We start from the raw sequence: 13894 nt of genomic DNA, 5'->3' as shown, positions 1-13894 counted from the left end.
TTTTACTTCTCTCCCCCCTGCCCTCTGGTAAACAATATAGCAGAAAGCATAAATACTAAAGACTAAAGGCACGAACCTCCAGATTCAGAGACAGCTTCTTCCCACAAGCTGTCAGATTATTGAATTCTACCCCTACCAGTGGCTCACACTGATAACAGTTTTGCACAGTGCTTGTGCTGACATTTATTTGAGTGTTGTTTAACTTTGCCGTTGTTCTTGTTGTTGTTGTTTTTCTGTGTTTAAGTGTGATGTTCATTTAATGTCTTTGTATTGGAACATACATGCAAATAAGCATTTCATAGCACTTGTGCATATGTGACACATAAACTGAACCCGGACCCTGACCAACCGCAGGCCAGCACCTTACAAGACTAGAACCCAGAACTCTGAGTTTCTGCTCTCCCCAATCCTCTGAATGTCCCCTGACTGGGGCTATGAAGCCCATATCTAGCCACAGCTCAGGACTCATTCTGGGGGGGGGGGAGGAGTGGTTTAAAGGTCCTTGTGATGTCTTGGGTGTGGACAGAGCTAACGATGTGGAGATAAACAATCGACTGGCTGTATGCACATGGACAGGTGTAACGATGAATGATGTATTCCTGTGAGGTGATTAAGGAGTGTCTGCGCAAGGAGGACCTTTGATTGACAGGAGGCTCCTCACAGAACAAGGCGAGAAACAGATCAGCCCTTAAGGATACACTGGCCATGTGATGCAAACTTAAAAGTCAACGTAATCCCAGACTTTTCTGGTCCCACACTCAATTTTTTCACTCTGTGAGTTTAATTCTTGTGTTTGTAAAGACCCCACTTTAAGCAGCATTGCTTTTCAGGATGTTGTAAATTCTGTATTAAACATACAGAAAACATGCTAAATGCCCCATTTCTAAGGCTGATAAACTCATGCCTCCCTTAATACCCTGACTGTCCAAATAACTGAAAAGAAACAGCCATTTTTAAATTAATTTGCTCTCAACCAGCTGGCATTTTAGCTATCTCAGGGAATGGAAAAACGGCAAAGTATGAGATATCTCATAAGGGTTTCTGTAATTAATGTTCCTTATCATTGCAGGTTGGACTCTTACTTCAGAACATGACATTAATCTTGAATGAACAGACAAGGCAAATTTTATTAATATTATTGTATTTATTTTATTAATAATATTTTAAAGTGCATTTGCATAATCTCATAAAAGGATTAAGGACTGTAATTCATATATATGTCAGTGTATTCAGTGGCATAAATATACAAAATAACACATTAAATAAAACATTTTTGTAACACAAATATATATATATATATTTAAACACTGCATAAATAAATTCCATAACTACATCACCACCAATGAAGAAGAGAAAAGTTCTGAGGTAATGTCTACATTCAAAAATTCCAGTGTAGTTACAGAGCGTCGTCATACAAATTCAGGTTAGCAATTTTACTTTGAATATTAACAGGTATCACCATGTATAAAATTTGTAAGACATTTATTGCAAGTTTTGGCAAACCTATATTAAAAAGGTCCACAAAAGACTACCAAAGCCTGTTGTAAACATCATATCATTCTAAATTGTAGTGGAGATTAAGGTTTAATTAAGCATGATTTTCCTGTCTTTTTAAGGACTGTTTTTTAGGATTTAGACTTATTTGAACCAACATCTGAATTTCAAGAATGGTCATTTTTTGTCATTTTTTAGCGAATGTATGATGACCATGAGCTGTTTTCAATGTGATTCTGTGATTGCATCCACTGGGTAGGTCGGTGATCCTCATATCGTTCGTCACTATCCTCTTCGCTCGAGCTCTCATACATGGGAATGGAGAGCTCATCTTCATCGGACCAGTTTTTATCGACAGGGTGAGTCCATTTGTGTTTAGCCTGCAGGGCCTGAAAGCACAACACGCACACCCTGACAGGTTTGGGAGAAATGTCCCGGATGACGAACCTGCTCTTGGAACACGAGCTGCACACCACGAAGCCGCACTGCCGGCAATGATGCCGCCGGTGGGTGACCGAGAACTTGTCAGAACAGCGCATGCAGATGGCAGACGCTCGGTCGGGAATCCACGTCGCGGCAAAATTATTGTTAGGCGCCCGTCCTGACTTGACCAAATGCTTTGTCCTGCACTCCTGAATGTGCATGAGCCATTCCTGCTTTTCATTCGGGGATGCGGCGGAGACGTAGAAGGACTTTCGAGGCGTTCTGATGAGCCACTGGTTTTTCATATCCAGGCTGTCTTCCAAGTCCTCCACAACAATGTCTTCAAGAGGGATTATGTGTTGGTTTTTGTACCAGCGTCCATGGAATATGATGCTGCCGTAGACTAAAATGTCATTAAAGAGAAAGAACATCTTAGGCTGGGGGCTGCGGCGACAGAGTTTCAGAAGTCTCCCTTCTCCTACCAGAACCCGGCCAAATTCTGCAAGAGGCTTCCCCGATCCACCGAAGAAGCTCTCTACAGCAGCAATGCGCTCTGCGTTTTCGTCGGAAAATGCCAGGTGGTCTACCATGGTGACTTTAGTTCTTTAGCTCTAAAACAGAAAAAAACCAAATGTTAATTATAAACAAATGTATCGCAAGTCTCTTTACTGTTACACATATACTGTTACAGATATAAGTGCACTGCACGTGAGTTGCATAAGCACAAAAAGTTAAAAACTAAAATTTACAGCATGTTGACAATAAATGTATTTATATTCAGTAGCACAAGATATCTTTTTAAATACAAAGTAATACAATGATAGATGTAAAACCCAGTGTATAAAAAGGTGACAAAATACACCTAAATACATTTTACAATTTAATTTACAATTGTTTTTGTAAATCAAATTTGAAGCAGTCTGATTTTTTTATACTTTAAAAGAATAAAAAAGCACAATCAATGCAAACAAAATACCTTTTATGGCAGTCTGCATATACTGTTATCCTTGTAGGTTCTTATGAGAATCTTCAAATAAAGAACCGTATAAAGTATAAGACTGATAATGGTATATCAGAATTAGTAGAAACGTTGTGCACCGTTCTCAGTTCCTGCTGAAATGCTAGTGATAGGGCTAGCATGCCCTTTTATGTCGCTGTTGTTACACTTCCTGGTTGTAGGGACTTCCAGTTAATCTTTGCTTGATCTAGTGACGATGATGAAACATACAAAAGCTGTCATGTTGAATTCCCCTTAATTTCTTATTTCCCACGAAGTCTGTAGAATTAAAATGTGTTACTGGACTCATTTTATCCCACAGATTGTTTTTATTTTATTTTATTTATTTTTATTTTTTTATTTATATTTTATTTATTTTTTTATTTATGCATAAATAATAACAAAACTTACAATACAAACAAGAGTACATATAACATTTTAAGACAAAAACATCGTCAGGGGCACATACTGTATTACAAAATAAATTCAAATTATGAAAAAAGTTTAAACAAATTAAATAAAAATAACATCTGCACCATTTTCATATTTTTGCATTTCGAAAAAGTCTGCAGATACTCCTTTACATCCATTTTAAACCCACAGACAGATGAATGAATTTTAGTAGACAGGGGAGAGGAGCTATTTTAGATCCCTTTAGGACATGAAAATAAGTCAATTTTTAAAAAGAAAAACAAGGATGTGAAGCTCAAAGCAAATATCTGTTTAATGATATGCAGCTCCATTTAATTATGATTGAAATCCCTCATTATGAAATGGGAAAAAAAGGATTAAAAAGTACTAAGCTACTTATGAATTTCTTTGATATTTTGAGAACTTGTGAATACAGTGTTTCTTATAGAGATGAGATAAAGATACAGAATTTTTTATTTACTTACAGCAGTTGTGTTCTAAAATAGTTTGTATTCAGTATTGTATTCAGTATGTCTAGGGATTCCATTAATAATTTAAGCTGTAAGCTCAAGACAGCATGACAGTGTTGCATGTCCCCTTATTGAAATGGCAGTATTGTTTCAATGCCAAAGTCTAGTATTAGCAATAGATATGAGAATCAGAGAACAGAGCTTGTGCTTGCAGTTAACCCTCCGATGTACAGTACTTTGTAATTGTACCCATACATAGGTAAAATGCATGTTTCATAACAGTTTTATTGGTGTGAGGTGATAATATGCACAGTGTAAGGGAACCAGGGTGCCCTTATCATAGAATGTCATAATGCTTTGTCTTTTTAGGCCAAACTGGCTTTTTTTTTTTAAAAAAAAAGACCACAGTTAACATGGTTATTATAACTAAAGGCCAATCATCAAAGACTCCCAAGACTCTATGAAGCAGACAAAAACCACATTTACACCTACACTTACTGTCATGTAAACTCTTATTCCCTTCTTGAGTGTGATCGTTTTATGTGGTTATCAGTAAGGTCAAAAGTATGATTAGGGTGGAGAATGAAAGGCAAAGTAGATCCCGTAGGGCGGAAACATGGTTACTGAAGCTGCTAGTAAACTACAAGTGAGGCAAACACGTGTCACAGTACTGCTTTAAATTTGAATGCTGTTAATATATTTTGGATTAGTATGATTAGTCCTTTCCGCCTGCCTCTCACTGCATCTGTTTGTAATCTGTCTGTATATGGTGACGCAATTTATCTTCTATAAAGAAAGCAGAGATCGTGTCAGGTTCAAGATGTCATTTCCAGGAAAGAGATGGGTAGCACGGTTCCCACTCTAGTGTATTTGCTGCCCAATCGATGTATGATTAAAAGAAATTAATTCTACAGGACAGATAAAATACACTCTATTCATGATTGTTCCACTTGGTATTCCGTTTTAATTAGTTCAGTTATAGTACAAGACAGTGATTCTGATTTCTCCAGATGTCATTTGACATGAGAGGTGCTACTTTAGTTCTCAGTTTTACATCTATGTGCCTGTGTTTTTATTTAAATATCATCATTTAAGTTGCATTAAATAGGTATTTCCAGCGAAGTATAATCTCCTCCTGTTATATTCCAAGCTGCTATTGGCAGGAATTCCCACCAAGTAAATCAATTTTGTCATTTATTTTTATTTGACTGAAAATATTTGCATTTTATTTATGTTCCCTGTAGTAAGGAAGAAAACAAAATGTCTAATATTCTGTAAATAGTGAGGACGTGGTCATTCTTTTTGTCATAGTTTCCTTTTTTTTCAAACACAGCAAGAAGTACTATAACCCAGTTGTGGTTTTTAGAAACTATTATTTCTCTCTCTCTTTTTTAACTTGACATAGTTAATTTGGGGCGGCTTAGTGGTGCAGTGGTTAGCATTGCTGCCTCACAGCACTGGAGCCCTGTGTTCATGTGTGTTTCCTCTGGGTGCTCTGGTTTCCCCCTATAGTCCAAAAACATACTGATAGGTTATTTAGATGATAACAAGCTAGGTTAATTAGCCTCTGGGAAAATTGCCCGTAGGTGTAAGTGTGTGTCTGTGTTTGTGTGTCTGCCCTGTGATGGACTGGCGTGCTATTCAGGGTGTACCCTGCCTTGTGCCTGTTGCTTGCAGGGAGAGGCCCCAGCTCCCCCATGACCCTGAATTCGAAGAAGCAGGTTTGAAAATGGATGGACGGATAGTTAATATGGTACTGGGTGTTACTGGGGCTGCAGGTGTGTATCTGAGTGGAGTTTCTGCATCCTTCCCATGTTTGCATGGGTTTTCCCAGGGTATTCTAGGTCTGATTGTCTAGGACTGCCATTCCTTGCTAGGGGGAGAACTCACAAGCTCTGAGCCCTGCCTCCCACCCCATCCGTATTGAAGTGTCTCGGACTTCCCCTCACCACTAAAAGATACTGCAGGAAATATGGATCCCATGACAACACAAGGTGTTAGGAAGCACACAAACACACAGATATAGCAACAGAAATTCTCAAAACAGCATTTTAAAACAAGGGACATGATATAAGACAAAGAAAGACATGCAGAAATTGCCTGGGTATGCCATCATACTCACACACCACATTCATTAATACAGTACCTCTCATTTATCTAGTTCAAGGACTGACCCATGTACAAGTAAAAAATAATGCCCTTGGTATTTATTTCAGAAAACGACATACATTGGGGCTTTGCTGGTACCTGGACATATAAGCATAAAAATAGTTTACTTCCTTGTTTTTCAGAAGGTCAGAGACTGGAGCACGGTAATTCTGAGAGATGTTTTTTCCAAGTGGAAAAAATGTGACTGGCTAAACAAGCTATTCAAGATTCTTATGCTATGTTGTTAACTGATAAGGCTTAATGTCTCGGTCAAAGTCACGAACAGCCAGGGAAAATAAGGGGTTTTACAATCTGGGTATATTTACTGATTACGGGATTCAGATTGGATTAAATGAAAATGCACATACTGTATATCAGTTATAAAATGGAGGAGATAAAATCGCCATTTTGTCCAGGTACTTTTTAGGTCCTATGAATAGCTTTAAAAAAACACTCAAAAGGAAATCTTGTCAACAGTCCTCATAAAGCAAGACTATAATGAACTGGATTATTACTTAAATCTGAATGTCGAAAAGAAAATTATATTTGTATCAGTTTGCCAGAACACCTGCTTAAGAAAATGCCTGTATTGAGCTTATCTTTTCAAACAGTGAAGACATAGTGAAGGAAATCAAGGTGAGAGAACCATGAACTTCAGTCATAACATTTTATACTTTTAAATACAGTATATTGAAACAGTACTGGACTAAGAACTGGACTGTTCTGAGTCAAGGATAAAGCCTGACAGAGAGTTAAAGAGAAGTAAAATGGGATAGGATGGCAAAAATATAATTTAATTCGTATATAGATTTATCCCCAGAGTAAGGAAATGAAATCAGAAATCAGTCATAAGTAAATCAGAAAGCAATAGCCAACAGATCGAATCAGATTATATAAAGACAAAGTGAAAAACCTTATTAATCAATTAAAACATGAACAAGAACACTGGTAGAAATGTATTGTAGAAAGGCCAAGAGAGATATTAAACAGTATATTTAAACTTTGGTCGGACATACTGTATAAGCTCCATGGAGATAGCACCACTGGTGCAAAACTGAACCCAGGGCCCCCAGCACTGTGAGCCAGCAATGCTTATATTAGAATCACTGATATTATACTAATTGTACTGAAAAAAACAAGAGATGTTCATGTCATGATAATTCACTGTTTTTAAACACAAAATACAAAGGAAAAGATAATTTTGATTAAGAAAGAATTTAGATAATAGAAAAATGGTCTATTCCTATGATCCCTGTAACTCCGAGTGGAACCGATACTGAAAGAGTAAATGAATATAAGTACCTGAGCACTATTAGTGATTGTAAATTGACTTGGATAGCCAATATGGAGGCAAGGTATTTGAAGATGCAACAAAAGTTGTATTTTTTTAAGGAAGTGAAAACGTTTTAATGTAGACAGCACAATGCTGACACTTTCTTATAAGGGTTGTATTCAGACCGTTCTAAACTTTTGTATTCAGAGCTGGAGAGGCGTCTTGTCCTTGCAGATCAAAAACAAGTTTAAAAAAGTGATCAGGACTGGTGGCAAGATTACTGGCACATCCTTGGACTCAATAACATGTCTAACAGAGTGACATTTTTAATTATATTATTAATCTTTCACATAGAATCTTAGATTATCCCTCTCATCCACTCTTTTTAGAATATACTCTCCTACCCTCTAGGAGGAGGTATCAGTTCCCCGGTATAAAGACTGAGAGCCCTTACATCCTTTCTGCATAAAAGCATTCATTGTTGAACAATATAAAGATTGTTTGCAGGTAAGAATTTTATTATTGTTGTTTTTACACTCTTTACAAGCTAATTGTCTGCTTTTTAATGTAATTGTACAGCTCAGTAAGAGATAATACTGCTGTTAGTATAGTATAAACAATACTATGCTATAACAGAAATATAATACTTTGGGGTCTGGTTAACTGCTTATAATAAATAATCAAAAAGGCAAGAAGACTGTTAGTAAATAACAGTTCCTTGGTAATACTTTGCAATAGTTTCTTCACTCATCTGGATTGAACTAGAACTTCATCAATGGATCTTCTAGTCATTATTCTTGAGGGTTACAAGAAACATAAAGAATTGCTCAGATTGCACCAGATTTCCTGTTTCTGTGACTCAGTGAAATAACATGGCTTTATTTTGCAATGTTCCTTCACTCAAAGTTAATTATGGAAATACTCAGGATACCTAGAAAATGTTACATTGAGTAAACATTATTACTGGGTGCCATGTTATGTGATGAAAACAAAACACTTTTTTTCTTGGAAGCAACTTTTTTAAATAAGGATTTGATTGGTCTAGTTCTTTATATCTAACATTTTTGTAAAGGAGTTCCAGAAAGCTTGGCATTGAAAAGGATTAATCAAAACATTCTTTTTATAGTCGAACTTTCAGGTAGAACCTTTTATTTGAGGTATGAGGTAGAAAAGCCATTTGGGTTTTTATTTGAGTTATGTTGTGTAGTTAGAGTAAATGCAAACTATTTTATGTTTAATCTGAAATTTGCTCATAGCGAACATGAACTACATAGAGTAAATCACATGATTCTTAAACCTTTGCCCTTTGGTTCACTTAAGCAAACACCTGATACTATTATGATCTTAGTGGGTTTGGCTTAGATCTTTCCCAGCAATGAGATCTCCACCCATTCAGATTCCATTCTTCCATCTTCAGCAATACACAATTTGTGCATGCTCCTGTCTTTGTAATGAAGTAACTGAAGTAGTTGTAGCTCATTCAACCTTAACCAAACTAAATATTTGTTTATGTGTTCTATAGCTAGCTGAAATGAACAGAATGAATGATGTAACAGTCTATGAGCTCATGTAAAGATAACTCAAAATAGTACTTTTATTCATGTCAGAAGTGCTACAAAAATTAAAACAGTGACCTAAAATAACACTGTCCCATCCCATGTAGAGACTTGCATTCTCAGCTCAGTTCACATAAGAGAACCCCTATGGTACAGGATCTCCATAGTCCACCCATTCATCTATTTTCTCATTGTTTCATCCAATTCAGGGTCAAGGGGGAATTGAAGACAATTCTGGCAGGCGACGTGTGCAAGGCAGGGTGCACTGCGACCCTAGTCAGTCACAGGGCAGACAGACACAAACACACTCCAGGACCAGTTTTCTCAGAAGCTGATTAACCTACCAGTATGTCTTTGGATTATGGAAGGAAACCGGAGTATCTGGAGGAAACCAGCTGAACAGGGGGTGAATATACAAACTCCACACAGATAGCACCCCAGCTCTGGAATTGAACCCAGGGTCCCAGCACTGCTTTCTCCAGGGTAGGGTTTCTCTGGTTAACAAGTAGCAATGCTAATCATTGTGGACTGTATTTTGGTCTTCAAAATAATAACACGTAAACTGTTATACTTCATTTTTGTATATAAATTGCAAAGATTATATTTGTTATCATTTGCTTTTCATTTTATAGAGCAATTGATGTTAAAAAATATTATGAGCTCAGGTCTATTTGTACATAAGAGCTACTGATCCACCAGTCAACAGTAGAGAATAAAAAACTGAATACTCTAGCAGCCACTGCATGACAAAGCCAAGTGGTAGAACAGAGAAAAAAGGAGGGCCACATGCCACCTGGTGGACAGAAGCATTTCAGCACAGTTCAGTTGAAAAGAAGGTTCTTGCAGTACAGTAAGAACTTATGAACATCGAAGGAGAAGAAGATAAAAAAAAACAGATTTTAACATATTTTAATATATTCCTTGTATTCTTCAAGAATACAAGAATTAGACTTATACGCATAATTAACTCCAGGCAATTGTATATACTGGTAAACACAAAGAAATATGACACAAAGGTCTATTTTTAATCAGTGAAGCTTGGACACGATGGACAATGAGTAGGAATAAATACAATGAGTTTAGAAGACTAGGGCCCCAGCGTTGTGAGGCAGCAATGCTAACCACTGCGCCTCCCAAAATCCATCATCCATGTTTCCAAGACTAATTTAAATAACAATGCAAAGTAAAATACACTTTATTTCCTTCATAATTACAAACTGATTTATTATACACATTCAATAATGAAAACAACCTTTTCCATAGCACAGTTTCTCAAACACTTCATTTCTTTTGATCAATTAGAATACAACTGTGTTTCTATCTAGAATACATCTGTTTTCTGTTTGAAAGTCACCACTGCAGCAAAGGACATCTTGTACAGAAAGATTTCCTACACTTTTTGCCAGCATTCAATGGCAGAACTCAATTAAAAAGCTCCGATATAGTTACCTAGACGGTATGTCTTCCAACAGAGTTTTGACATATACTGCCATCCTTAAAGAGTTTAACATTTAAAAAGCGCATATTAAAAATTAATCCTGGACTAAGTGTCAGGCTTTTGTGGCCTGCAGCACAGTTCACGTTTAGTTCCAAATTCTTGAGACTGTACATTATGAAAGAGACTGAGTTAATTTAAATGGTCTGAGAAACATTACCTTTTTGCCAGTGTATTGTTGCTATATGTAATCAGATTAGCATTAAACTGTGGAAATTAAAAGCATAAAGTAACTGAATGCCATTAAAAAAATATGTTTCTCCAGAGACAAGCTAATCAATAGCCTTTTCCGAGAAGCTGAATTTCTTTCATATCTTGCCTGGCAGCTGCAAATCTCTTTCCATTAGTCTCAGTGGAGCAACTGGTGACATTTCCTAAGAGGCTGCTTCAGCTACATTGGCTCTCAATTAAAGGTCTATGGTTCCTTTCACTTTAAATTTCTTAGCTGAGCGCTCGCTTGATCTGAGCTGAAACTTGCTGCCATAGATATAGGAAATGAATCCATCAATTTCAACACTAAAGACACTGTTGCGCTTTGGGATAACTGTAGGGAGGAAAAAAAAGACAAAAAAACAGAAATTACATTACAACATAAATTCTGAACAAAGCATTATTTAGATTAATGGATAATTGATGCACACCTTTCAGCCTGTCCTCTTTTGTGATAATTTTGAACACATGCTTCATCTCTTGTAAAAGAATTCCTGTAGTGCCCACATAAGAAGGACACTTAGATTTGACCACTGGGAAAAAAAAGAAGATATTAATTCACAACTTCCAAAAAAGATTAAGACTATTGTTTCAATTGGAAGCTTTGATGAGAAAAATAAAAACTAGAATGTACAGTACTTATTTTGCTTAAACAATTCTATGTATCTTTATGTTAGATGAAAGAAAAAGAACAATACAATTACCTGTTATAATAGCACCATGGAAATCTGCCTTCAATAGCTTATTCTGGATCATCTGAGGGTTGCTAAGATTAAATTAAAAGTGGTAGAGAAACCTGATTTAACTGCAAGACAGAATTTCATTTATACAGTGCATTTGCTTTATCCATTCTGAATGGTAAAATGTTTTAAAGGAACTAATAGGAGAAAGGGTGAATAGAAGAACCTGCCTCGTTTCAATTATGGTCTTAAAATACTAGTGTTTTAAGCCACAATTGTGTCATCTTGATATAAATTATAAAGAAATGATAAGAAAGAATGATCATACTAGGAATCATCCTGAAGTGCTCACTGTGGTACTGGTTATCTAATCTTAACAGATTTATCCTTCTTGTCAATGATTTACAGTTTAACATGACCCAGGAAAATATTAAAAATATAAATATTAGAAAACGTAATCATCGATCATATAATAATAACAACAATAAACTCGATTTTATATAGCGCCTTTAAAGGTGGCTTCTCAAAGCACTTTACAGAATGACAACAACAATAAATAAAAAAATACACAAGATAAAACACAATTACAATATACAGAGGAGACTGTGGATGGTGGTACTAAGAAAAACAGGGGTGAAGAATGGAACCAGTTAAGTAAAGGCTCTTCTAAAGAAGAAGGTTTTGAGTCTGGATTTGAAGGCGTTTAGAGAAGGTGACTCTCTGATAATGAAAGCTTAAACCTGTTGTACCTGTCTATGTGTTAACATTGTCAAATTAAGCAGCAGCTTTATTGTTTTGCTAGTGAACTAATGCCAAAATCTGCTTACTTCCACCCTTAACAAATACAGGACAGCTGTTGATTGCATTATGGTTTATTGTTTTGACAGCATTTTTAAATTAAGCATGCAGTCATACCTTTCTGGTCTGAGTCCATTACAAAGATCACGCATGTACTGCTTCCACAATTCATGTAGTGGCAAGAAGAGTTCATACCTGGCAAAACAACTTTAATAAAAGACATCCTTCCATCTCTAGAGTCAACAGGTGACCTGTTCTATGGCCTTACTCCAAAAATGAATTGTAATTCACATTTAATCCATTTACTGCACTTCTATCATACTTTTTAAATTGTACCGAACAAAAAGATGTTAATTCCACACTAAAATATGAAGGAAGGCTGTGGAGCTTTCTTGAGGTGTTCATACTAAAACCCTGTATCTTTTTTACTCTTTATACATGTCAGTGTACAATTAACCTCTACTTCTTCCTTTGCGGCTTGCATACTGACACAGCTCCCCACCTCTCTAAAGATGATTAATAAAAGTTAATACAAACAGATGGAAGATAAGCCCCCTTTTCCCATTTCATTAAAGCGAAGTGTTCTGCATTCAAATTAAAAAACAAAATGAAGAGTTTCACTCTACCATTTCACACATTACCGAATAAAAATAATAAACTGTAATTGCACTGACTTCTGCTGCTCGGGTTTCAGCTCAAATACTTTCATTTCCCTCCTCTGCTTGGCATTTAGGCCTTTTGCTTTCTTCCTCTTTTTCTTCTGAACTCTCTTGAAGGCATGCTCAAGTACCACTGCCTTGCGAACCAAAAACTGCTGGATTTCCTCTTCTTTGAGCCTTGGCATGCTCCTCTTCAGAAATGCGTTTGTGAAAGCTTCTGCTTGATTGGCATCTTGGGACTGTTATGAAGACAAGCAGAAAATGTTTTTATTGCTGCAGTGAACGAGACAAATCACTTCAGCGCTTCCTCCCTATTGGAAGCAATGCCTTCCTTTAATCTAAATTAATTCAGAGATTTGTAGTAGTAACTGGCAAGTGGAATTCATATGTAAAGCAGAATGGAAATGAGAGAAAACGTTAATCTTGAATCTGCCAATGTTCTGGAGAACAGATCAAAACACTCAAAAGATCAGATTTTCAATTTCTAAAAGCACATACCCCAGCCTGTAGCAAAACAGCTTAAAAGTGTGAAGTCTCCACTTTTTGGTACACAAAAACTGCAGAGGGCAGCAAAGTACAGCACGTCTGAAAAGAATAAATTTACCTGGATGCCCAGAATTGCAGCCTGTTTAGCCGGTAGAGCAGACTGAACACTACCTACAAAAATAATACAAAATAATACAAAAACAATAAAAAAAACTGAAGAATAACCTGAATATCTTTGCACACCTTCACAACCCGTTTAATATTTGCATAGAAATACGAGCTGGACAAATGAAAAGCACGGAAGGGTTTGATATGACTGTTTCAACTTTTGATCGTCACAAATTTGTAAACTGTACCTTGACATTTTTTCAAGTTTGAAAACAAATAGGCTTTCAACCGTTTGTACGTGTAAACTAAAGCAAATTTATTAATATCCAATTGCAAAACTCGAATACTTTATTGAAGCTTGAAAAAATGACTAGAAGAATACTTTTTTTTTCGATGAAGCTAGAAACGGTGTGTGATTACAGAAATAGCTTTTATACCTAGTGATCATGGTTTAAACGTGTTTTTCTTTTACAAAATTAGCCAGACTTACATTCCATTCTGATGTGCTTCTCGTTGTCCTTTCTGCACTGAAATGTAAACTCAACTCCACAACGTGAGTCTGCGTCTATGAAGTACTTCCGCACCACGTGGTTCCATAGACATGATTAGTCGATTGCAAGGTAGGTTAAAAATGTTAAGCATTACCGTGTATGCAATCCACAGGAAAATTAATTCTTTTATTTTAC

The 13894-nt window shown here is 36.3% G+C and overlaps 2 protein-coding genes across 3 annotated transcripts; both read right to left on the bottom strand.

Moving 5' to 3' along the window:
• Positions 1-1124: 1124 nt before the first annotated feature.
• plekhf1 (pleckstrin homology and FYVE domain containing 1) lies at positions 1125-3039 on the bottom strand. Its single transcript, XM_088938731.1, has 2 exons — positions 2894-3039; positions 1125-2528 (listed from the first exon to the last, which is right to left on the bottom strand). Exon 2 carries the CDS (start codon positions 2505-2507, stop codon positions 1689-1691), a length of 819 nt encoding a protein of 272 aa, XP_088794857.1. The 5' UTR covers positions 2508-2528; positions 2894-3039; the 3' UTR covers positions 1125-1688.
• Positions 3040-9953: 6914 nt separating this feature from the next.
• On the bottom strand, positions 9954-13778 carry pop4 (POP4 homolog, ribonuclease P/MRP subunit). Of its 2 annotated transcripts, none has more exons than XM_088939218.1 (7): positions 13699-13778; positions 13219-13271; positions 12630-12853; positions 12073-12162; positions 11182-11243; positions 10909-11010; positions 9954-10811 (listed from the first exon to the last, which is right to left on the bottom strand). In XM_088939218.1, exons 1-7 carry the CDS (start codon positions 13703-13705, stop codon positions 10675-10677), a joined length of 675 nt encoding a protein of 224 aa, XP_088795344.1. In that variant the 5' UTR covers positions 13706-13778; the 3' UTR covers positions 9954-10674. The 2 variants fall into 2 exon arrangements, with proteins under 2 accessions (XP_088795344.1, XP_088795345.1); XM_088939219.1 differs by having other exon boundaries at positions 12073-12150.
• Positions 13779-13894: the final 116 nt, after the last annotated feature.

This window comes from Atractosteus spatula, chromosome 21 (genome assembly GCF_055471065.1).
Source record: "Atractosteus spatula isolate fAtrSpa1 chromosome 21, fAtrSpa1.hap1, whole genome shotgun sequence".
Lineage (NCBI taxonomy): Eukaryota > Metazoa > Chordata > Actinopteri > Semionotiformes > Lepisosteidae > Atractosteus > Atractosteus spatula.
The sequence above is the reverse complement of the archived record's forward strand: the minus strand, read 5'-3'. Positions and strand labels throughout refer to the sequence as shown.

Excerpts from the sequence above, each read along its gene's own strand:
- pop4 (XM_088939218.1), bottom strand. Across the intron at positions 11,244-12,072 it reads AATGGACTCAGACCAGAAAG|CAACCCTCAGATGATCCAGA; the intron begins GTATGACTGCAT and ends ATTTAATCTTAG. Across the intron at positions 10,812-10,908 it reads AAAAGAGGACAGGCTGAAAG|TTATCCCAAAGCGCAACAGT; the intron begins GTGTGCATCAAT and ends TCCTCCCTACAG.
- plekhf1 (XM_088938731.1), bottom strand. The coding sequence starts at position 2,507 with ATGGTAGACCACCTGGCATTTTCCGACGAAAACGCAGAGCGCATTGCT.